Source organism: Peromyscus eremicus, chromosome 3, assembly GCF_949786415.1.
Source record: "Peromyscus eremicus chromosome 3, PerEre_H2_v1, whole genome shotgun sequence".
NCBI lineage: Eukaryota > Metazoa > Chordata > Mammalia > Rodentia > Cricetidae > Peromyscus > Peromyscus eremicus.
Genome location: NC_081418.1, coordinates 152,875,177 through 152,900,859, shown reverse-complemented (window position 1 = coordinate 152,900,859; position 25,683 = coordinate 152,875,177). Strand labels below are relative to the sequence as shown.

Genomic DNA, 25,683 nt, shown 5'->3' with positions numbered 1-25,683 from the left:
TGGTGTGTGTGTCTGAGAGAGAGAAAGAGAGAGAGAGAGAGAGAGAGAGAGAGAGAGAGAGAGAGAGAGAGAGAAATAGACAGACAGACAGACAGACAGACAGACAGACACACACACACACACACACACACACACACACACACACACGGCAAGAGAGACTGGCCATTACTGAGAAACAAGGATGAGAGAAGGAAACTATCCAGTCAATATCCTATCTGAAGGTCTGGAGTCCTGTGATACGAAGATTATCAACCCACAGAAGACAATTCCAACAGTCTTATCCAAGGGCCTGTGAGTCAAGACTGACCCAGAACTAGGGGATCAGCTTTTGAAGGTTCTAGGAAAGCTTTCTCTTCTCACAGTAGGATTCACATGGGTCTCAACAGCACTCAGATGCATTTGGATCCAGCCAGCAAACCCTAGGGAGTGATCTACAGATGTCTTAACCAGAAGTATGATACACGTATGGGGTACTGACTTTGGATGCATCACTGTGAATTCATTACTTCCTCTTCAGGTACTCTTAACAAAAGTCACATTCCTTTGTTTGTCATGGTGCCCTGAGATGGTAAAGCTGTTCAACCTGTGTTGTGGGAGTGTTCCGTTGCTCGGAAACAATTACCATCCTAATAAAGATTGTTATTTTTATTTTTGAAAGTCATAGTCAGGGATTAATGTCACTGTCCTCACCAAACAATCCTGAGCAAGCTTACAAGGTCCCAGAAGCATAGGATTCCCTTCTCTGAAGTGGCTTCATCGAAATATACATTTTTCTCTTGTGGCTCAGAGGTTAAGAACACTGGCTACTCTTCCAGAGGACTGGGGTTCAATTCCCAGCACCCACATGGCAGTTCACAACTGTCTGTAACTCTGGTTCCAAGGGATCTGGTACCCTCACACAGTTAAACATGCAGGCAAAACACCAATGCACATGAAATTAAAAAAACGAAAAAGAAAGAAAAGAAAACTCACCTGTAAAGGGTAACATTAGTACATGGGTGCCGGAGGCATGACTTGTGACTCTGGTCCATAGGGGGAGCAGGTGTGTGTGGGGGTGCTCAGCACATGCACTGAGAGTGGCTGGGTTTGCCCCTCATTCACAGCCAGATACACTCAGTGTCCACTACGCATGTTCCCTATCCTGCTCTCGGCTCCTCTTTCTCCATCTACATGGATCATAAACCAGAAGACACACTGCTGGCTGTTATAAAGACTCAAGGACATTTCTTCCTTCAGTCCTGCAGTCTGGCTCCTTTTCCAAAACGTAGTGAAATGACGCTTGAAACAGAAGTCACAGAAACGCAGCCCTCAGCAGGCCGTCTAGATCACCCGAGACAACCTCAAAGGTAGCATATGTCACTCTCACACACCAGATAGGAGCATTTGCTCCCAAAATGTCCCCCCCTCTGCATTCAAGGTCAGACCACAGTTGCCCACAGGAGACATTCTGACATTTCCCCAGCTACAGACATCAAGGAACCACCGCAGAGACCAGTGAGTTAAACAAAACATTCCCTAATGCACTGTGCACAAAGGCAGAAAACACAGGGAATAAAAATGTAGGGTTGCAACATTTTCATCCCTAGGAAGTCTTTTGTTTCTTGCCCTGTTGTAAAGACAGTATCTGTCAAAATACCAAGCAAAGTCAAACAAACTGCAAAATTTTAAAAAGTCATTCATTTAGCCATTTCAGGTCGACTATTCACACATTAAAAATTCTAGTTTCTGTTAGGTTATAAAAACAGTGTCACTACAATCACGTTACTTCTAAGTGTCTTCACATCGGGTAAACGCATTTACTTTGAGAGCTACAGAAAACACGAGAGGGTTTGGGCAGCTGCCCAGCTGACAGAGGGCTGGTCTCCATGCACAAAGCCTTGGCTTTGACCCCCACACTGCATAAAGTGGGTGCAGGCAGAGGCGCAGGATCAGGAGTTCAAGGTCATCCCCAGCTACACAAGTTTGAGGCTCCCCTAAAACACATGAGACCCTGTCTCAAACCAAACCAAACTCCACAGCAAACAACTAGAACAATGAAAAGTAAAGCCCAGCTCATGGATGGTGGCATCTGCCCAAACAAAGTCACCAATGTGAACCTTTCCAAAACCCCAGTTCACTGGACACACTGGACACAGGAGCTTCAGGCTTGCTGTAGCTTTTGGGTGAGATTTAAAAATGATTCTTGCCCTCAGTCTATGAGAATTTAAACTTGAATTATTAAAAAAAAACTATCAAGAAATATCTTCCAAATGTCCTGCGTGTTGTTCAGCCAAGTTCAGACCTTCTGTAAGAGTAAGCTATGTCTACACGGGATTCTGTTGTAGGACTTTCCCCACTCCTGTACCAGTAAGCCACGTCTGCAGGGGCAGGGGGTGGGGGCCGTTTATGTAGAACCCCCCCTTCAGTTATTAACCTTACCTGTGCAGTCTGGGCAAGAGTGAGCTCATGGTAGAGAGACTTCTCCCCTTCGGAGGCCATGTCCTTGTCATGCACCTGGATCTCGTTCCTTGAAAGAAACAAACACTGTAGCTGGGCCTCATGAGATGTGACTCCAACATGGCTGAGGTCCCCAGAATAGGTGTCATTTATCACCAAAGCATCAGTGAGTGTCCCCACAGCTCATGTGCTGAATGCTTTGCCCCCAGCTGCTGAAGCTCTTTGGGGAAATTATGAAACCTCTCAGGCCAACCTTGAGGAGCAGTTCTCTGAAGACATGCCCTTGAAGACTGTGCTACTCCTGTCCCAATATTTCAAATCCCTACTCCCTATCCTCCCTCCCTGATGGTCCTCCTCCTCCTTTCTCTCTCCCACTCTTTCCTTTCTCCTTCCTCACCCACCTGCTTCCGGTCCACCATGAGGTGAGAGTAACATCAGCCACAGTGTCAACCGTACAATCCCATCACCATGACATTCTGCTCCTGCCAGTCCAGAACCAACAAAGGACCATGGACTGAACTTTTAAATTATGTGACAAAATAAGTCCTTCGCCCATCAACAAAAAAGTCACATATGGTATAGAGGCAAGAGACAATCTCTACCCTGCATGAGCTACAGACTAGCGTAGCCACAATCAAGCATGTCACACTTGTAAGGGAGAAAGAAATATAGAAGGAAGGAAGGGGGGGAGGGAGGGAGGGAGAAATGAGAGGGGGTAAGAGGAATAGAAAGGAAGGAAAGAAAAAAGAAAGGAAGTGAGGAGGAAAGAAAGAAGGAAGGAAGGAAAATTTGGAATAAGTTAAAAAAAAAAAACAACCAAGAATGTTTCTTTCAAATTAAAATTCTACCAGAAATTTAGATTTCTGTCCCCCCAATCCCTTGCCCCAGATCAGGAGCTATGGGTCCATGTGTGCAGTCTTGACATAACAACCAGCTGGAGCTTGGCTGAGCAGCCCCGCCACTCCTGGCTGAGAAGTACGCTTGTCTCATTGCTGCAGGGGTGTGTGTGTGTGTGTGTGTGTGTGTGTGTGTGTGTGTGTGTGCATTCCATGGCTTCACTAGCTCCCGTGGGTCCTAAACTACTAAATGACTCCTTCTCACACAAAAAAACTGATTCTCCTGAGGGGAGTATGTAGCCAGGAAAGAGGGAAGGACAATGCACCATGCTCACACCCAGGGCGTGTGCAGACAGAGACTAGCTCTAGATGATAAGGTTCATGAGATCAACAGACTCAGGCCCCTTCTAGAAAGAGGCCACAGAGTTACCCACACTCTGTCCTCCACATTGAGATAGAGGGTGTAGAAGTCGGCACTAGGACCCAACCCTGATGGCACTCGGACCTCAGACTTCCAGGCTCTAGAACCACTGGAAGAAAACACCCAGCCCTTGGGTGTTTTGCTGTATTGGCCCCACCCAACTGAGACAGGAGGGACTGTAGAAAACTCTCACAGAGTCCTGGTGGAGAAAGGTACAGGCAATACCACATGCAAGGCAGTGATGCGGAGCAGACACAGGAAACCCTGCTGGTAGATCAGCGGACCAGCCACCTAGAGTAGAGGCTCAGAAGGAACATGGAGTGTGTCTCTACTCACACAATGAGTTTGTGCTGCAAGAGCTGTAACTCCTGGCCCAGGTTGTTCTTATCTTCTCGTAAATTCTGGAACCACATGTACATGTGAGTCTGAATAGATCAGACTAGAGAAAAACTCAGATAGCAAGCCCACATTGTGAGGTTGTATCATACCTCTATAATGCTTCTGTATTCCATGATGGTTGACTCCAGTTCTTCTATGCATATATCCTTCTGGAAGGAAGAATGGAGTAATAGCCAAAAAAAGAAAAAAAAGCAATAGGCCCAATAAATCATATTTATTACAGGAAAAGTGTGAACCACAGTAGAACTATAGATATCCAACTAAGGGATCTTTTTAATCAATCTCATAATTTGACAGCTGAACAAGTCATTGTGACTAAAAATACATGAGGAACTTGGGTATGGTGGTACATACCTTTAATCCCAGCACTTAGGAGGTAGATGAGGGTGAAATCTGTGAGTTCTGGGGCAGTCTAAATATTTATATTTAGACACACACACACACACACACACACACACACACACACAACACTGCACCACTGTTTGGTACAAAGACCAGCAAGTATGGGCAATGAGAGACTGGTCAGCTTTATTCCACAACTGATAGTGTGAGGCAGATGCCCTGTCACTATCTAATGAAAACTGAGTAGGGGTACAGAATAGCAGAAAGACCAGGGCCTGGGGGAGTCAAGGGGGGCCATAGTCACAGCATCACTAGAGCCAGGGATACTCTCAACACAGAGACTTAGATAGTATAGTGCTCAGTACCCCAGAGTCAGGAGTGCTCCACATCTCCTTTGAAGATTTCTAGTATGAGGGGAAAGTGGAGAATATTTCTCCCTCTTCCCTCTGTCTTCCACTGCAAGTGTTCAATTTACTTACGCGGTGTTCTCTCTGGGTCTCTGGAAGCCACTGTAAGCACCATTTCTAAAGCCAGAGCCATTTGTTACCAAGGGGGCTATGGTCACAGGTTGTGAGGATAAGTTTCTACCTTTATAACTAACAATTAGCCAAATAGGGTTGCAAATCATTGGGGACATGTTCTTCGTCATCCCTAAGGTGAAGAAGGGCTGCATATTGGTTTGCATTGCTGTAACCAAAATAGCATCAGCAGTAGCTAATGGCTAACTCTACCAGAACTCAGAGTTTAGTAGAGTTGTCCAAATATAAGACAACCTGTTTCTCTACTCAGGAAAACTTTCCCCCTCAAATGCCAGGCTAATGGCACCAAATCTTTGAATAAGGGTCAAGTTATGCAAGTTACCATTTCCTTCAGGGTTTGGACAAAGCCAGCCAAGCCTGGAAGAACCCCAGTCTTGGGGAGAGGACCTACCTTTTGCAAACTTGCATCTTTAGTAAGTAGCATGTCCTCATACATGTACAGCTGCATCTGGAAAGACAATTGGGTGAAGCCATAGGATGTGGCTTAAAAAAACAAACAAACAAAAAAAAAAAACAGAGCACGGTGTCCATAAGAGGATTCCACCAGGAGGGGCAGGCTTCCCCACCACCACCACACATATATGCATCATTTAAAATAAAATAACTTTTTGGCTTCAGTGGCAGAAACAACGCTGCAGTTGTCATTGTTTGGAAAGTGTTGCAATGAGACTCAATGTGTTAAGGCTCTAAAGTCTGTCACCTGCAGAAGTCCACTGATGGCAGTCAGGGCTACCCCATCAATGGCAGTCAGGGCTACCCCATCAGTGGCAGTCAGGGCTACCCCATCAGTGGCAGTTAAGGCCACCCTGTCAGAGCAAGACCCAGTACAACTGGAGCGCCAAGACAAAGGGATGGAACAGGACTGGGACTGGGAGAATGAGGCTCCTTAGCACTGTCTATCACAGACAAACAGATTCCATGAAGGGGCAAGGCCTCAACCCAAGAGGGCAGTGGCTGTAGCATCTGGCTCATCTTGAGGATTTCAGTGTTTGGTCATAAGGTAAATGTTCGGGTCTCAAAAATTAAAGATTAAAAATGAGTACTATGATCATATTTTTTTAAAGGAAAAGGAATGGTAAGTTACAAATATTGTCAAGGATACAGAAAAATCCAGCCCCTCCTGAAGTGCTGGTGGTGGATAGCTAGTAGAACAGTTGCTCTGGAAAAAGGGACATTCCTCAAAATGTTAAACTCAGAATGACCACATGAACCAGTGACTCGGCTCTTATGATAAAACCAAGAGAAATGGAAACATATTCACATGAAAACTTGTACACAAATGCTTTCGGCCACATTACTCTAAGAGTCAAGAAACGGAGCTGGCTTAAATGGCTGTTAACTGAAGTAGATAGGATGCAACATTTGTATTCAACGGAATAATATTCATCAAAAAAGTAATAGAATACGCTATAATGTGTATAAATGTTTTGAACATCACAAACGAAGCCAGTCATGAAAGACCTTATGATTCCATGTACAAAACATGTATGTCAAGAATCCAGAATAGGTAAGTACAGAATGAATAGGAAATTGACTAATAGTTGCTTAGAACTATAGTAACAATAAAGAGTTCTCTTCTGGAGATGTGAAGAGAATTTAACTTCAGTCCCGGGGAGAGTTCCCAGCTGTGTGAATATAGCAAAACCCACTGACTTCTGTCACATGAGAAGATAACTTCACAGCAGCTGAACTACATGTCCCTAAAGCTAAAATTCTCTCATTCCAGAACACAGAGTGAGAGAAATTCCCTTGTCTGGGATTTGGACATCTTGAAGCACCTAAATTTCAGAACTGGGAGCTGTGGTTGTGGTGTTGCATGTCACACACACCTAGAATATCGATTTGACCCAAGAAAATGGCTGAGGGCATTGGGAGGTACTTACTTGACACTCTTTCTTGGTTTCAGATAATTCTTCAATCTTCTTTTCCAGAGAGTCTATGTCCATGACATTCTTAATATTCTAGTATAAAAGACAGTGTTTTTTAGATTTAATCCCCCCAACAAAAACAAACACACACAAAACACAAAAACCTGAATTCCAAAAGTGAGCCTGACATTGAAAGTTCCATCCCAGCAGCTCATACGGCTGGAGAGAACCGTTTAAAATCTCACTTGTCATGGCTACTTGAAGTAATACGGTATTTCTGTTCAGATAGGGAGACCCTATCTATAATTCATCACCTATAATTTGAAAAATCACCCTGTAAGTTTGAGGTAGAGGGACTTGGAGAACCATGCCCTTCACTCAGAATCCTGACCACATGTGCTCCCAACTTGTCTCCTCCAGTGTTTACTGGTTTTGACAAACCTCTTCTTGGAGAGCCTGAATCTTAATAATCAGAGTCCTGATTTCTGTCTCCTGAAAAAAATAATAAAATTAAGAATTTTATGAAAATTATACAGAGTTAACCTCCAAGGCTATTGTGCTGGTGAGCTTTTCCTTTTCTTTTATTCTGGCATTCCCCTGTCACACTGAGACACCCTGGAAGTATTTTCTATCCATCTATCCACACACCCACTTATCCCATCCATCCATCCATCCATCCATCCATCCATCCATCCATCCATCCATCAACCCATCTAACCAAACATCCATCCATTCATCCACCTAACCATTCATCCACCCACCTACCCAACCAACCATCTATTCACCCACCTACCCACCAACCCATCTACCCACCCACCTAACCATCTATCCATCCATCCATCCATCCATCCATCCATCCATCCATCCATCCATCCACCCACCCACCCATCCACCCATCTAACCAAACATCCATCCATCCATCCACCCACCCATCTAACCAACTACCCATCCATCAGCCCACCTAACCAAACATCCATCCATCCACTGAACCATCCACCCAACCATTCATCCACCCAACCATCCATCTCCTACCCATCCATCTACCCACCTAACTAACCATTCATCCATCATCTACCTACCCACCCATCCATCTACCCACCCAACCATCATCCACCCACCTATCCACTCATCTACCCATCCATCCACCCAACCACCCACCCAGCCATCATCTACCCACCTATCCACTCATCTACCCATCCATCCACCCAACTATTCATCCACCCACCGATTCAACCACCCACCCATCCACCCACCCACCCATTTGAGGTCTTGCTCTATAGCCCACAATTGCTTTAAATTTGCCATCCAAATCTTATCACTCTAGTAAAATTTTAAATACATGTAGAGGCAGCTGTGGTGACTTCTGGTTCCATCTCATAGAATGTCTGTGATTACTTATGAAATATATTTAATATGCTCCTGAGATTATAAAACAGTATAAAGTGCAAAGGGTTAGTTAGAATTCTATGTCTCTAACACTGGACTTCTTGGTACTGGACATCAGAGGAGAGAAATGGACACTGGACACATGTTAAGCTTTTTGTCCTTCTTGGGAGTGACTGTCACCTGCATTTCATCCTGGAAGGCTCGAGTGGTCCACTCAAAGCCAAGTGTGCACATAGACAGTGACTCCCTAGGACTCTCCTGTCATCTCTCCGTGAAGGGGAAAAGTAAAATACTAAGCTGTAACATTCATTATTTATGAGCTTACTCAGAAAATATTGTTACATAGAAATAAGGAATTACTCTAAAGGGCTCTGTGCCTTGGTCATTCCTCAACTGTAACTTGAAGACAGGTAGCTTACTGGTGGGTTTTGTTTGCACAGCTTAGAGAGAGAAAAGGACCAGGACTTCTGATGTCATTGGAATTTAAGTTTGCTGAAATGGTACCTTTAAAACCTGCTCATCAGTGCTGCTTGCTCATCTTCTCCTCTTATCAGATGCAGTAAATGTTTGTCTAATTGCCTCTTTTTAAATGGCCTTGGCTGCCAGCTGCCCAGAGAGCAAATCCCTGCTGAAGATGACTGAAACATGTGTCTCTGTGAACTCACTTGTTTAGAAAATAAGTTGGGGTAGAGGCCTAAAAGCCCCCTGCAGATGAAAACGTGTGTAAGATTACAGTGTTCTAGGTAAACTACCGGAGACTCTGATGTGGCTGCTCCTCCTTGAGTCTGCTCCTCCTTGAGTCTGGTCCTCCTTGAGCACTAGCAGGACCGTCACACGCTATCAAACAGTCTCTCCTGTATCTCCCAGTGCTTTGACTGACTTTTCAGCTGGCTGAGTGTCCGTCCCACCACACCACAGTTAGGTCCCCCTCAGGGGTCTCGGTGCCTCCTCTGGAACACTTTTGCAGAGTCCCTCCTGTCACACAGGACCTGGCACCAGTTAATCTCCACATCTGCTTCAAGCAGGTGATAAGCCCAAGGCACTGCTGGTTTAGGACAGTCACAAATGACTGACTCTGGAAAGTGAGAGTCCCCATGACTTACAGAGAGTGACAAGTCCGGATGACTCTCACTGGCCCCTCCCCACTGTTAGCAAGGTCTATACAACGACTGTGGACACCCGGCATTTGGGCAGAGGCTTAGGTAAAATGACTTTTGCTCTCAACCACTGCCTGGCTCATTTCCTGTGGCTTCAGGAAGCTGCCTAGTGACTTGTAAAGTACTCAGAAGTGACAATTTCTTTTTTAAATTCAATTTAGTTTTGGTATATTTATGAATTCACCTACCAACTTTGGGAAATAATCCAGGGATTGCTACTTTTCCACAGACCAGCACATATGACTGAGACATCTGTTAAGAATTTGTTGGTTTTTGAGACAGGGTCTCATTTAGTCCAGGCTGACTTTGAACTCACTATATAGCTGAGGGTGACCTTGAACCTCTCACCTGCCAGTCTCCACCTCCTAAGTACTGGGATTATAGGCATGAGTCAACATCTGGCTAAGAATTTTAATCTTGGAGAGAAAAACAAATTTTTAAAGGTTTTTTTTCTCTCTCACATTTATTTGTATGCCTGTATGCTAACGTGTGTGTGTGTGTGTGTGTGTGTGTGTGTATGTGTGTGTGTGTGTGTATACGCACACACGCGTGTACACTTGCAAGAACACAAGGTGTTGGGAATGGACCCAGGGTTCTGCATGCAGGCCAGTGCTCTGTCCCTAAGCCCAGTCCCAGTCCTCTATGCTCGGACTTCAGCCACATGTTGTCCGTGCGAATCTTGCCCCATCTGATGACTTACTAACTGCTTGTTCTGGGCCACGGCCATGGTCTTCTGCTCTTCTGACACAGCCATGGTAACCTTCAGGTCCTCCAGCTCTTCCTTCAAAAGACTGCCTCTCCTGACAGCTTGCTGGGCACTGTGAGGGGTTAGGGCGGCAGTGAGCAAACCTCAAGTTAACCGTCAGGGGTTCAAAGGCAAGCCAGGACTATTTCCGGACCCAAGCTGAAAACCACAAAAGGCCTAAACCAGGTGCCCAAGATAGTAAAAATACCACATGCACCTGATTCAGGGGCTTAGAAAACAGAGAATTCGAGGGAGTGTGTCAGGAGAGGAAATAGGGGGAAAGGAGACACAAAGTCCTACATCTCAATATCTAGAGTGAAGAGTGTGGGAAAGGGAGGGAGAGGGGGAGAGGGGGAGAGGAGGAGGGGGGAGGGAGAGAGGGAAAAGGGGAGGAGGGGAGGAGCAGAGAGGGGGAGAGGGGGAGAGGGGGGAGAGGGGGGAAGAGGGGGAGGGGGAGGGGGGGAGAGGGGGGGAGAGGGAGGGAGAGAACAAAACGGTGGGGGCTGTATTTAGGAGTTTGGGGAGGAAAGATGAGTGGATATGATCAAAATACACTGTATGGGTGTATGAAAATCTCAAAGGTAAAAATATGGTTTTAAAATATTTTTTTTTTATTTAAAGAAATTAGAATCTCAGGTCAATGAAATGGCCCAGATGGTAAAAGCACATACCACGACACATCCCTGCGCACACGCATCATGCCCATGGGAGTGCATACACACACAAAGATAATTTTTTCACAGTGGTTCTCAACCTTCCTAATGCTGCAGCCCTTTAATACAGTTCCTCATGCTGTGGTGACCCCCACCATAAAATTATTTTGTTGCTACTTCATAGCTGTAGTTTTGCTACTGTTGTGAATCATAATATAAATATCTGATGTGTAGGATATCTGATATGTGACCCCTGTGAAAGGGTCATTCGACCCACAGGTTGAGAACAGCTGATTTAGAGTCTCCTGAAAGCCAATCATTGCCTGGATGACACGTTCCTTTCCCGCTACTGAATAATGTGATTTAGTCAGTGTGATCTTCCAGATATTTAAATAATCCCTGTATGGGGGCCATAGTGGAAGCTCAGAGACATGTATCTGTCCTCAGAGTTTACACAGCAGTGTTGGCGTGAAAGTACTAGTTTCTGAACGACGTGTTTGGTAAGGAAATCTATTACAGTGTTAAAGCCCTGGAAATAGTCTAACCAGCCATCAAGAGGCAGCTGGGTCAGCATGTTCTGATAATCTGTGTCCTACTGTGCATCCCGTTAGTTTAACCATCCTCACAGGGGCTCACAGGTCCATTTTCTTTCCCTGCTAAGATCTTGACCATTAGACAAATGTTGGCTGAGCTTCACCTCTGCACAGGTTACACTGAGCATTAAAAGTGGTGAAAGTCGGGCTGGAGAGAGGGAGGAGAGAGGGAGGAGAGAGGGAGGGAGGAGAGAGGGAGGAGGAGGAGAGAGGGAGGAGGAGAGAGGGAGGAGAGAGGGAGGAGGAGAGAGGGAGGAGGAGAGAGGGAGGAGGAGAGAGGGAGGAGGAGAGAGGGAGGAGGAGAGAGGGAGGAGGAGAGAGGGAGGAGGAGAGAGGGAGGAGGAGAGAGGGAGGAGGAGAGAGGGAGGAGGAGAGAGGGAGGAGGAGAGAGGGAGGAGGAGAGAGGGAGGAGGAGAGAGGGAGGAGGAGAGAGGGAGGAGGAGAGAGGGCTGGAACTCAGTCTCCAGGCAGGTCAGCTCACAACCATCTGCAACTCCAGTTTCAGGGGACCTGATGACCTCTTCTGGCCTCTTTGAGCACTGCATGCACATGACACACGTGTGTCTGTGTGTCTGTGTCTGTCTGTCTCACACATACCAATATTATTACTATTAAAGAAATAAAAAGAAAAATGGTATTAAATATGAAAAATGAGAATCTATAGCTAGACTCCACTCTAATCTAACCCAGACACTGCCCTTGTAGTCCTGGTAGCTGGACCCAGCTCCCGCTCTGGGGACGCAGGCTCCATACAAAGTTCATTATTTCTTGCCTGGTGACAGTTTTCTGCGGTCTGTGCTTACAGTGTGGGCCCCCTGCCTGAGGGTCTGTGGTTCTTCTCTAGGACACAGGTCGGTCCCTAGAGGGCACGTTTCAGACAACAGTCACTTGCACAGCCACCATCGTTTCCAGCACGGACTTGGCAAGAGCAGGGATTCACCTGACATTCGCCTGCCTTTCTAGACCACAGACACACCGATCTTAGACGGTACCGTCTTGTGCGAGGCAGAGATCACCACCACTAGAAAAGGACTCGTGACTAACTGAGGTTCCTCTGCGACACAGACATCCTACTGCTGGACCTACACCCAGAAGAACTGAGACATTTAAAATTTTTGGAATAAAAGTACATGTAAAAACCATTAAACAATGTCAGGTGGTGGTGGCGCACACCTTTAACCCCAGCCCTCGGGAGGCAGAGGCAGGTGGATCTCTGAGTTTGAGGCCAGCCTGGTCTACAGAGCAAGATCCAGGACAGGCACCAAAACTACACAGAGAAACCCTGTCTCGAAAAAAATAAAAAAAATAAAAACCATTAAACAAATTTTCATTACTGTATTACTCATACTAAACAAGAAGCATAAATAACCTGAAAGTCCATTACTTGAAGGATGGATAAAGAGGATGCGGTACATCCAAACAGTGGAATAATATTCAGCCAAAAAAGCGAGTTAAGTGTATCTGCTATAATATGGACGAACCTTTAAAACATGGTGCTAAATGAATGAAGCCAGGCACAAAAGACCACGTATTGTTATAAATCCACTCACATGAAATGTGGGAGCCCACAGAAGTTTCCTTGTGAGGCCTGAGTTTGCCTGACACAGCAGAGCCACATAAGGGGCTGATTTGACCACGGACAAGGTTGCCAGGTGGTTGGAAGGGTCTGCACTTGGCCGTGCCTGGGGGAGGTCTTTTGTCGTCCCCCCCCCCGCCCCCCCCCGCATTCTTTAAAGGCCCTTTGGCAGAGACTGTCAGGACCCAATGGATGAGGATCCAGGCCCTCCTGATCTGTGTTTCTGTCTGTCTGTCTCTAGCTATATTTCTATCTAATATTTCCTGCTGCTCCCACTCAAGAGTACCCTGGGGAAGAGTGGGGGTGAATGGCCCCGCACAATGGAATATGCAAAGTGTTAGTGGCTGCCAGGGACTGTAAAGGGGGGGCAGGACAAGAGGGGGGACGGGACCAGGGGGGACAGGACCAGGGGGCACAGGACAAGGGGTCCCTGCTGAAAGACACTGAGTTTCTGCTGGCATGATGGGAGTGAGTTAGGTAACGGCCTGCACAACCTTGTCCATACGAACAGCCTGGGTTTAGAGACTCCCCAGATGTGGTCTTCAGGTGATGTAAATCATACATAGCTAAAGGGTTTATGAAACAGCAAAACTGAAATCCCAGGATGCCCCGGAACACAGAGGCTCACGTTTTCATCTGAAGGTGCAGGCTGGTGCAGTCCTCTGCCAGCTGCCTGTTGGCTTCTTCCATGGCTTCTAATGCCAGTTTACATGTCGTGTTCTCCTCTTCCAGTTTCTGCTTGTTGGAGTGCAGGTCCGCAACACACGCGATCAAGTCAGACATCTCCCTGAATTGAGAGGAGGCATGTGGATGGTCTTCAGTGCCTCCATCCCTTCTAAGTAAAGCCAGGCGAAGGGTTAGCCCAGACTGGGATAAACGTTCTTGACTTTTTATCCTTTTCCCTCCCCAATACCATGAACATAGTTCACATACACACTGAGTATCTGCTCTCATAGCCTCGCAGACTCTCCTCGCCAGGTGTGGAGGCAGGAGGACAAGGAGGCTAAAGTCATCCTCAGCTAGATACACACTCAGATTCACACCAGCCTGGGTTACATAAGACCCAGACCCATCCATATATATTTGTGTGTGTACATATTATACACATGCATGTGCCTGTGTATATAGAGTCACATATGGGATCTCCCAAAGAATTACAATCAACTTCCTAACTTTATTTTGAACAGAACTTGTCACAGATAACTCCAAAAGTCCACAGTGGAGATATTTTTCATGACCAAGTAAGTGGCTAATTTAGATTAGCAATCTTACATGAATTTCTGTTCCCAGTGAAACCAGTTCTAACACAGAAGGTGAAGAGTTAAATATTTAAAGCCATCTGTTAGTTCTTCCACAAACAAATAGTAGCATATGATTAATAATGTGGACTGTGAAATAAAACGGGAAAGGACAAGAAGGAAGTAGAGGTGTCTACAAGGCAGTGGAGGACACTCAAGACTTGCCTAGACAGGTCCCCAGAACAGACCTCAAAGCCAGACAGGGTATCATCTTAGCTGCAAGACAGGAGAGAGGTCTAGGAAGGACTCACTTCCTGCGTGCCCTGCAATCCTGGAGCAGCTCACAGCGGGGCCCATCTGGTCTCACATCTTCCTGTGGTTCAAACACAGAGTCGTCCCAGCTGCCACTCCATCGACTCCGTGCTCCTTCCCTGGAGGCAGAAGGCAAAGTCAGTGTGCCCAGATCCTGCGGACCAAAGTCCAGTCCAGTTTTCAAGTGTGCTCTGCTCATCCCCATCTGCGGCTGGGAGATAGCTCAGGAGAGCGTGCTTGTCTAGCAAGCATAAGGACTGAGGTCGGGCTGAAGCCACGTGATGTGTAGGCCGCCTGGAATCCCTGTGCTCAGGACACAGAGACAGGAGGATGACCTACGCAAGCTGCAGGTAGATTACTTGGAATCATTGAGGTCTGTACCAGGCATTTTTCTTTTGGGCCACCAACCAGCTCCCAAATCATGACACAGAGACTTATTAGTTTTGAATGCTTGGCCTAGCTTAGGCAGGTTTCTGGCTAGCTCTCTTGACTTAAATTAACCTGTTTATCTACCTTTTACCTCAGGGCTTTTTACCCTTTCTTCCTTCCTTGCTGTCTCTATGTCTAGTTGCCTGACAGCTGCCTCCCTTCTTATCTTCTCCTTTTCTTGTCTTTCCTCTTCTCTTGAACCTAGATCTCTCCTATTCTCTCTGCCTGCCAGCCTGGCCAATCCCTCTGCCCAGCTATTGGCTGTTCAGCTCTTTATTAGACCAATCAGGTGCCTTAGGCAGGCAAGACGAAACAGATGCAACACATCTTTACATAATTAAACACACATCCTTAACTCATTAAGCATTTGCAGCATAAACAAAAGTAACACACATTTACACAGTTAAAGTAATATTCTGCAGCATAAAGAAATGTAACGTATCTTTCCCTAGTTAAAATAATATTCCATAACAGAAGTCCAGGTTCAGAGAAAGACGTTATCTCAGTAAATAAAGTGGAAAGTGGAAGAAAACATGAAACATCAACTGTAGACCTACACACACCTACACACACACACCCCTACATATGCACCTACATACACAAACCTACACACACACTCACATGTACGCTCACACACACATGAACAACCTTTAGCTGAATGCAGAAGCATATGGTTGGCTATTTTCTTTCAATATATATTACCTGCTCAAAGATATTGTTTCTATTGTTGCTGTTTGGTTGTTTTGTTTTGTAAGACAGATTCTCACTGTATATTCCTGGTTGGCCTGGAGCTTGCTACATAAGCCAGACAGGCCTCAAAACAATATTGATCCCTCTGCCTCTGCATCCTGCTGTGATTACAGGAATCTGCCATCATACTTCAATGATATTACACATTTTTAAGGGTTTTGAATGTGTTCTTAAATGGCTGTTTAAAAAGCTGAACCAGGCTGGGTGGAGGTGGCGCACGCCCTTAATCCCAGCACTCAGGAGGCAGAGCCAGGTGGATCTCTGTGAGTTTGAGGCCAGCCTGGTCTACAGGGCAAGATCCAGGACAGGCACCAAAACTACACAGAGAAACCCTGTCTCAAAAAACAAAACAAAAACAAAAACAAAAAGGCTGAACCAGCTCGCTGTTCTACCAGTCTGGTCATTTGTCTCTCGACACTGATGAAGCCACTCTTAAATCTGTCATTGAGGTCCAGTGAGCTGGCTCAGTGGGTGGAGGTGTCACCCTCTGACCTCCACAAGCATCCACACACATGCCAAGAATGCAATTTAAAACTTTAAGTATCTGTAAGGCAAATGGCAAAATGGTATATATGCTTTATCTCCACTTTTTCTTTTTTCAAAATATACTTTGTTTAAGCGTGTGTTGAGGGCACATGTGTGCAGATATACATACAGGTGTGTGGACACTAAGTGTTCAGCTCTGTCATCTGTACCTTATTCATTCATAGTCTCTCTCGCTGACCCCAGAGCTAGGCTGGTAGCTAGCTAGACGCAGCGATCCTCCTGTCTCCACGCCGACAGTGCAAAGGCTCCAGGCCTGCTCGGCCACACTCTTGTCTTTACATGCGTGCTGGGAACTTGGGTGCCGGCCCTCATCTTGCACGGCAAGCACTCTCACCCACCGAGGGTCTCTCTCCCAGCCCTGTTATTGGCGTTTCCTGTTACTTGTAACAGTGTGTGTTTTGTGTATTTATATCACTCCTGATGGAGGGTGGCTGTCACTGTTATCTGTACGTTTTTACCAGCCCCGTTGGCACAGACTCTAAGTTCCTGCTGGGGTCAGTGTCAGCGCACCTCACGGCTCTCGGGTCAGTTCAGTTCCCAGAGGACGGTACCTTCCTTTAAGCTGTACTGCCCTAAACACACTTGTCTTGTCTTGTCTGATCTTGGAGGCTAAGCAGGGTCTGACCCACTTAATACTTGGATGGGAGAACTTCCTTGTCCCCATCACAGCACGTGCGCATCATCAGAACCAGCTGGGGAGTGGCCTCATAGGTGCCCACCCCCTCAGCAGCCATAGTACAGAATGCACACCAGCAGGGTTCACCACAGTCCTGATGGTGTCGGGGCTCAGCTATAAGGTAACATCTTTAAGGTGGTCTTGGGGTGCAAGATGGGGAAGGGCACTTATTGCATTTCCATCAGTACAATGCATGGACCACAGTGATGGGTGATGGAGGCTGCCCTGGGGTGTTTCTGCTGGACCTCTGCTCACCTTCTGCTCATATAGTGAGCTATCCACTCCTTCATGATGCCCTGGAAGGTGTCCAGGTCCACACATGGGTTTGTATTTTCAAGATCAAGCATGGTCCCCAGCTCTTCAAGGACACTGTCTTCCAAGTCTTGGCCAGTGGTTTGTCTCAAGTAAGTCATTATTTTGTTGACTCCTACTGTGCCTTAGGGGGAAGAAAGGAAAATTACTTTTGAAAACACGTTGTTTTCAGACAGGTTCTCATGTATCCTGGGCCAGCCTCAAACTTTCTATGTAATCAAGGATGACCTTAAGTTTCTGATCCTTCTGCCTGTACCTCTTGAGTGGTGGGACTATGGTGTGCGTGACCACACCTATTATTTATGTGATGCTGGGGACTGAACCTAGAGTTGTGTGTCCCAGGCAACAGAGCTGCATTCTGAGTTTGGAAGACATTTTTGATTCAATTTTATGTACTTTGCATGTGTAAGCTGGTGCACGTGTGTGCGTGTAGAGGTCAAAGGACAGCTCATAAGAGCCAGTTCTCTCCTTCCATCCACTGTGTGGGTTCTGGGGATCGAATCAGGCTGCCAGGCTTGGTGGCAGGCACCTTTACCACTGAGCCCTCTCACTGGCCTGAAACTGTCAGGGACCAAACATGGACCATGGAAAAGTACTAGCTAGGCCACAGAACAAGCCCCTGCCCTAAACCAGATGCCCCCAAAGATAAAGAACAGGTCAGGCAGGTCAGGTAGCATAGCAACAGGACAATGGGCCCTGACCAGTGACCTTATCACCTAGCAGCCTCATGACTTGCACATAGTCCTTCACCTGCACCTGCACGTCTCCCTTCACCTGCACGTACGGCACGTCGTGCACCCCTTCCCTCTTTCCCTCCCTCTCCCATGCTATATAAGCCTTGCTGAGGAGAATAAAATTTGCAGCTTGATCAGAACACACTGTCTTGCTGTCGTCCTTTCGTGTCTCCCCGTCCCTCTCATTCTCTCCCGCAGGTGGGTCGCCCCTGTTGACACCCTGCTGGCCAGGGCCTGAAACATGCATTTTTGATGGATGAGTTGCTGATGCTTCTAAAAATAATCCCCATAACCCTTGCCAACCTGTCAAGCTGGCAGGGGGCGGGCTTGGGCTAGAGTTCTATCAACTTGGTAGAAGGAGCACATGGAACCCTGCAAACTGACCTCTGACCTCCATGTGCACATGCTCATGCACACACACACAATGCAGATAACTAAATGTAATAAAAATTTAAAACAATAAAATCAATTAACTTGTAGGTATGTGTACTGAAATATTTCTGGGTGCAATGTGCTATCTGAGAATTAGCCCAAAAGAGAAAATGGGGAGAGTTAGAAATGAGACCTTGTTGGTTCCAACACACAAATATGAAGGATATTAAGATCATATCACGTTTATTTGGTTATGTGAGGGAGAAAGTGCATTGTGCCGTGCGGCAGGCCTGTGGAGGTCAGAGAGAATCTGTCGGAGGGAGGGCTTTTCCTCTTCCACGTGTGGGTCCTAACTTGGACGCTGAGGCCTGTGTGTGCTGAGCCACCTCCCTGACTAGTGTAAGGCTTCTTCGTGTTATCCTCTTTACTCTGTATATTATTTAATACATTTCTGCAGTTAGAAAAAAAGCCAGAGCCACGTTGACAGAAGAATCCATGGAAAGATATATAACTAATCATTAAGAACAGTTAAATTGTTTGCTGATTTTCCACTTCTGCTTGCTTACCAAGTTTACCAAGATGATTACATTTTTACAATGGACAGGAAGCATTTGCACACTAAAAATAGCCTGTGGAAATTTTATAATGAACTACCCCCCCTAAAAAAAAAAAACCCAGAAGTGAAAAGCTAAAATTAAAAGTTTTTAAGCTAAATTTGGAGAGTAGTTTTATATACTTGAAGTATCTATTTCTTGAGACCAGTCCTACGAAGTGTAAGTCACTCTGAGCAGTGACCAGGGAAGTCCCTGAAATAAAGAAACAGCTGTGAGCTAACGGCTGGGCTCACTTTCAGACGAGGTTGTGCTCCCACATGTGAAGACATGGGGACACAGTCCCACACAAACCGTTCCCCTCTGGAAGACGACCTGGCCAGGTGTCTCATACAGCTCACCTGAGTGCTTAGTGTCGCACTCTTGAAAAATGCCTGCCAGAAATTCTTCTCCATAGGTCCCATGGGCACTGTAGGCTCCATCTTCCTGGATACCCTCACTTTCTGTTTTCAACCCTGTAGAAAGAAAAATTGTTTTGGGTTTCATGATAGTTAATCTCTCACATGGGAGTGTCAATCTGAAGAAATTTTACTTCAGTGACCATACTGATATCTTCAACAGATCATTTTTTAAAAGTGGTTTTGGGGGCTGAGTGCAGCTCAGAGGTATAGCACCTGTCCGTATAATGAGGCAGGCCCTGGGTTCGATCCCTAGCCCCCGCCCCCAAATCAAACTTAGTCATAGGATAGACTAAAACACATGCCTTTAATCCCAGCACTCAGAAGGCAAAGGTAGGTGGATCTCTCTAAATTAGAGGCTAGCCTGGTCTACAAAGCAAGTTCCAGGCTAGCCAGGGTTATATAGTGAGACCCTGTCTCAAAACAAAATAAAAGGAATGGAGACACAGGGGAAGGGGTTTATAGCCCTGCCATATTAAAGAGTATTGTGGAATAACAAGTAAAATACAAAAGAAAAAATTTTAAATTTTATGTATGTATTTTTTATGTATGAGTGCTCTATCTGTGTGTACTCCCAGCATTATAGATGGTTGTGAGCCATCATGTGGTTGCTGGGAATTGAACTCAGGACCTCTGGAAGAGCAACTAGTGCTTTTAACCACTGAGCCATCTCTCCAGCCCTCCAAAAGAAAGTTTAAGAAAACAGAGGGGGATGGAGAGATGGCTTAGTGGTGAGGGCATTGGCTGCTCTTCCAGAGGACCCGGGTTTAGTCCTCAGCACGCACATGATGCCTCACAGCCATCTGTAACTCCAGTTCCTAGAGAGCTGATACTCCTTCTTCCCTCTGTGGGCATCAGGCATGAGTGGCTCACACACACGTGCATCCAGGTAAAACACAAACAAACATTAGGAGAGAAATGTAAAGAATAGAGAGGAAGCAGGAGGAGCGAGGGATGTGCCATCTTGCGAGGTTTTGCTTCTGAGTGCCTTTTAACACAGGAGACTGGAAACAGCCTGGAAACAGTTCCCCAGGTCTCGGACCGACACATTTACCTCCTCCATGGTCTGTTTCCTTGGCTCCTGCAATGGAGCTCGTTTGTGGGTGCTAGGTTTGAACTCAAGGCCTGTAGAAATGAACCCCACCTTTGACCTATGCCCCAACCAGAACCCACATTCTCTTAGGGCTGTTTTACTGTTATGCAAATAGTTAAAGGGCTGTTTCAGGAGAACGCACATGGAGATTGGGCTTGAGTGACATTTATTTCAGGTTGGTGAAGAATGCCACATGGTGTGTTTGCAAATAAGATTGAGAATTCGGGTTTTATGTAGATGTGTACAGAATACAGGCTTTCTTTTAAAACGGGAGAGACACATACCTCAAACAGAAAGGATAGAGGGGTGGCCAGTATTTAAGAGCACAGGCTGTTCTTACAGAGGACCCAGATTTTATTGCCTGCACCCACCTGGTGACTCGTAACTGGTGCCCAACATCTGTGACTCCAGTTCCAGGGGATCTAATCCCCTCTTCTGGCCTCCAAGGGCGTGACACACATGTGATATATATACATAAATGGAGGAAAAATACTTATATGCAAAAAAATAAACATAAAAATGTTTTCAATGGAATTGGCATGGAGGAGGGGACAATGTGAATGTCCAATATGAAACTGCTGTGACAATAGTCATCGCTTTGTATGCCAACCTAAAAATCAAAAAGTAAAAAGCCAGGAAGGGAACAGACACCTATATTCAGATGCATGAAGTGTTTTGTTTTTTAAATTTAGGCATACTAAAAAGCAGATGTGAAGCAAATATTTTATTTTTTGAGACAGGGTCTCTTCTTATGTAGTCCTGGCTGCCCTGGAATTTACTATGTGGACCAGGCTGGCCTTCAACTCAAGAGATCCTTCCGCCTCTGACTCCCGAGTGCTGGGGTTAAGGCTGTGCACCACCACACTTGGCTAGAGCAAATATTTTAAAACGTGATTATTTACCATCCTCATTCAGAGATAATTTTCTCACCACCCGATCCCAAGGAGTGAAAAACGTAGTGTCCCTCCCATAGCTGCGAAGAAAGCCAAAGACTGAGGTGGGCAAAGAGTTCGCCTTGCAGCTACCACCTAAATCCTTGCTGGGGAAGCATCCCCCTCGGCCAGACTGAGACTCCAAAGAGGGAGGATGCTGGTCGCTCCACGGTCTCTGCTGTGAGCAGTTCTCAGGACCCTCCAGAACAACCAAGTCCAGGCCGTCCTGGGGAGAGCGGGGCGAGGTTCTTGAGGACATGGTTTCAGGGCGGGAAGCGAGGCTGTGCTTTCTCTCGGAACTTGAGGAGTAGGAGTCCAGCACAGGAGCGTGAGTAGCAGTCGCTCTCCTCAGCACCTCCCCAAAGGCTCTCTTGGTTTTAGACTGTGGACTGTCAGGGCTGCTGGACTTGCAGTTAGCAGTCTGTAGAATCAGATTTAAAACGGCCTCTCTCTTCCGAATGGCTCGGATTTTCCGACAAACACTCTCTACTGGGTTGTGACTCTTCTTGGATTCTTTCCTCACTGAGGCCATCATTGACTTCTCACGAGTTAGTTAGAAGTGGCTGGATAGTGGGCAAGAGCAGACATGATTTTTGAAGTTAGCATTGTCCTAACAATGATTTTGTAGTTCAGCTGTTTATTCCAAAACTGACTTTGCAGGGCCTGGATACCAGGTGTTCAACTGCTCTCAACAACTTCCCATGCATTTATTTAACACAGGATCAGGAACTGCCAACAGCCAACACAGATGAAGTTCTCACCTTGAGCAGGTATATGCTATGTAGCAGCTCACCCTTCAAACAGTGCTCTGAGGGGCTGGAGACTTGGTCCAGTGGCTGAGTACTTGTTGCTCTTGCAGAGAACCCGGGTTCAGTTCCCAGCACCCAAAGGTGGCTCACAACTATCTATAATTCCAGTTCTGGAGGATCTGATGCCCTCTTCTGGCCTCTCAGGCTCCAGGCATGCATATGGTGTACAGACACACACACAGGCAAAATACTTACACACACATACACATACACATACACACACACTGCAAAATAAAGAAAACCTTAAAAATAAGTAAATAAAAATAAATCTTTAGAAATAACAACCACCACTCCTGCTCTGGGGTAACATGACTACTGCCTCCATTTTCTGGCAAAGTGAGAACTAGGCACACACCCAAATCTCTTACAATGCCAGAAGCACTAGGGCTGTGGCTGTTGGTACAGTCTTGCCTACCATGCACAAAGCCCTGGGTTTTATTCCCCAGACAGGACAAACTGGGTGTGATCTACACACCTGGAATGCCAGCTCTCAGTGAGTGAAGGCAGGAGGCCAGGAGTTCTGGGTCACCCACAGCTAAGAAGCATGTTCCAGGCCAGTCTGGGCTTCAGAAAAGCAGAAAAGAATAGAACCCATATTTAAATCCAGGCCATCAAGATTCTGGAGCTGGACTTTTAATCATATCATTTTTTAAAATTTATTATCTATCTATCTATCTATCTATCTATCTATCTATCTATCTATCTATCTATCTATCTATTTTTGAAACAGGGTTTCTCCGTGTAGCCCTGGCTGTCCTGGAATTTACTCTGTAGACCAGGCTGGCCGGCCTTGACCTCAAAGAGATCCACCTGCCTCTGCCCCTGAATGCTGGGATTAAAGTCGTGCACCACCACCACTCAGCCGGTTATACATGACATCATATGATGCTATAGTCTGTAATGGTGCCAACAGCTCTCACACAGACACCGACACCATCTCCATCGACACAGCCCTGCTTCTCATCAATTGAGAACAAAATCTACTTGGTACATAGGTGTATGTGTTTTCTGCCTGAACTTCATATAAGCCCTGTCAGATATATGGAAAATCCCCTTTACAGAGAAGCTGAGACTCAAGGAGATTCAGTTAATGGTCCCAGCACTACGATTTGAGCCAGAGAATGCCTGATTCTAGTACACCTTTTGCTTTGTTTTGCTGGGAGTAGGACTGGAACCCTGGGCTTTATGTAGGCTTAGTGTCTGTTTTATTAGTGTGCCGTGCCCCCAGCCCTCCAGCTTATTTTTATTGCATGACAAGATAGTCTTTTTAAAAATAAAACATGAATTTTTCTTATAAGAAAAAATTAGAGATTTGGAAATAAATCCAAATTTTTGCTTAAATAGTAGAAACAGTGGCATAGTTAGGAAGAGTTTCTAAGACCTAGTAAAAAATTGAAAACACAGGACTTATTCCCAGTCCCATAACAATGAATTCTAAGCTAATAAACTTTATTTGGGTATGGGATGTATGCCTTCTTTTTGCACCGTTGGGAATCAAACCCAGCACCTTGCACTTCCAGGCAAGCTCTACCACTAATTCAGCCCCAGCCTGGTGAGGCAATCTTCAAAGTGTAATGCAGATATAGCTCAGTAACAAAGGGTTTGCTTGGCTTGTGTGAAGCCTGGGTTCGATCCCCAACACTCCAAAGCCAGATACACAGCTTGAAAGGTCTAGAATGACCAAGAGTACTGGAAAGAGTCGGGGAAGATGCCAGAGTGCAGTCTCTGACTTCATCTCCAATCTGATGGCCATTAACGTCAGCCAATGAAGTGTCCAACAACAGCTGCCCTTAAAGGAGCGGCCGCCTCTGAACTTGCTGGTTGTCGACTACAATACAGTTTTGTGCGTCTACGGCTGATCTTGTGATTTCAAACGTAAAACACACTATTGTAGTCAACAAAATTATTGTATTAACAATACAAAGTCCAGAGTTAGTGCAAAGGTACTGGACTCAAATGTTTCTGATTTCTTTTGGGATTTAGAATTTTACTGAACATTTTGTCATATTAATTTTTTAAGATTTATTTTATTTTATTTTTATTTATATGTGCCTGTGTGTATTCACATGTGATATGTACATGTGCCCAATGAGGCCAGATGATGGCAGCAAATCTCTTGGAGCTGGAGTTACAGGTAGTTGTGAGCTGCCCAATGTGGGTGCTTGGAACTGAACCCAGTCTTCTAAGAAAGCAGCAGGCAGTCTTAACCACTGAGCCATCTCTCTCCAGCCCTAATTTTATTTTCTGATACATATTTGTTGTTTCCTTGGATATACTTTAATTCTTGATATCAAAAGCCATGAAACAGCTGGGTGATGGTGGTACTCACCTTTAATCCCAGCACTCAGGAGGCAGAGACAGGCAGGTCTCTGTGAGTTCAAGGCCAGCCTGGTCTACAGAGTGAGTTCCAGGACAGCCAAGGCTACCTAGAGAAACTCTGTCTCAAAAACTAAAACAACGAAAAAACCAAAACCAAAACAAGAACAACAAAAATTCATGAAGCAAATCTTCTATAAAAAGCCCATATGGCATTGGCAGCATTGACACCTTGCAGTCACACACAACACCTGTAATTATCAGGTTCCCAAGATTTCTTCCCAGCTGCTGGGACTGTCTGTCCCCAGCTACTTTCAGATGACACCCTTGCTTAAAATTTTGAGAGGAAAGGAAGAGCTAAAGTGTTGATGAGAAGTCATCTGTGAACAGACCTCATCTGAACCACAGCTGACAGAGTGGTGACTTAGAAGGAATGTGCTGGAGAGCCCAAGTCCTTCCCAGTGCCTTGTCAGAGACTGGCTACCTCTTCAGCTGTGGTCTCAAGTTGGCCATTTCTCTCTTCTAGAGCCAAAAAACTGAGGTAGGTTTGGCACGAGGCGAACAGGGACCCTTGAATAGACCCTGGACTCCCCAGATGTCTGCTACACCACCTGCTCTTCAGAAGCTATAGTGAGAGGCCTGACTTCATAGGATGGCATCTGACTCCCACTCTGTCCATAGAGCGTTAGGCAAGACTTCCATGGGCTTTTGCAGTCCATTTTCTCCTCTGTTCTGCAGTTCTATGACTCGGGTAATCACTGCTTGGCACTGAGGTACCAGTTCTTACAGAGAGACCCCTTAAGACACTGTCCCTGACACAAAGCTTCCTAGGATTAGCTTGATTTATTCTGATGCGGCATATCTGAGGTGGGAATCAGAGGAGACAGAAAGGTAAAGATTCACAGTGTGAGCTGCCTTCTCTGTGGCCAGGCTTTTCTGTTTTCCTCTAATTTTCTTCTAAGCTTTAGATCCTGTGTGACCTTCCAAAGCACTAAGAACCACAAATCTAGGCTGGTGTGGTGACAGACCCCTCTGATCCCACCACTCCACTTGCTTGGCTTTATATGAAGCTCAAGGCAAGCTGGGGGCACGCAAGACCTTCTCAAACAAAACAAGAAACACACAGCTCACACTTGTTCTGTGCTGTGACTGCCTGTGAAAAGGCTCTGACAGAAAGGGAGAAGGTAAGAGTGAACTTTGCTAG

The 25,683-nt window shown here is 45.9% G+C and overlaps 1 protein-coding gene across 1 annotated transcript in view; it reads right to left on the bottom strand.

Annotated features, from left to right (window-relative positions):
• The window catches only part of Irag2 (inositol 1,4,5-triphosphate receptor associated 2), a 92,208-nt gene extending 70,322 nt beyond the window's left edge, over positions 1-21,886 (bottom strand). The window contains exons 1-12 of the mRNA XM_059257179.1: positions 21,325-21,886; positions 19,273-19,386; positions 17,158-17,338; positions 14,501-14,620; positions 13,580-13,738; positions 10,085-10,202; positions 7,283-7,333; positions 6,857-6,934; positions 5,365-5,421; positions 4,182-4,241; positions 4,030-4,094; positions 2,419-2,506 (exon numbers count right to left, since the gene is read on the bottom strand). Coding sequence (XP_059113162.1) covers positions 2,419-2,506; positions 4,030-4,094; positions 4,182-4,241; positions 5,365-5,421; positions 6,857-6,934; positions 7,283-7,333; positions 10,085-10,202; positions 13,580-13,738; positions 14,501-14,620; positions 17,158-17,338; positions 19,273-19,386; positions 21,325-21,886 — 1,653 coding nt within the window. The remainder of the gene's footprint in view (positions 1-2,418; positions 2,507-4,029; positions 4,095-4,181; positions 4,242-5,364; positions 5,422-6,856; positions 6,935-7,282; positions 7,334-10,084; positions 10,203-13,579; positions 13,739-14,500; positions 14,621-17,157; positions 17,339-19,272; positions 19,387-21,324) is intronic.
• Between the last annotated feature and the right edge of the window lie 3,797 nt (positions 21,887-25,683).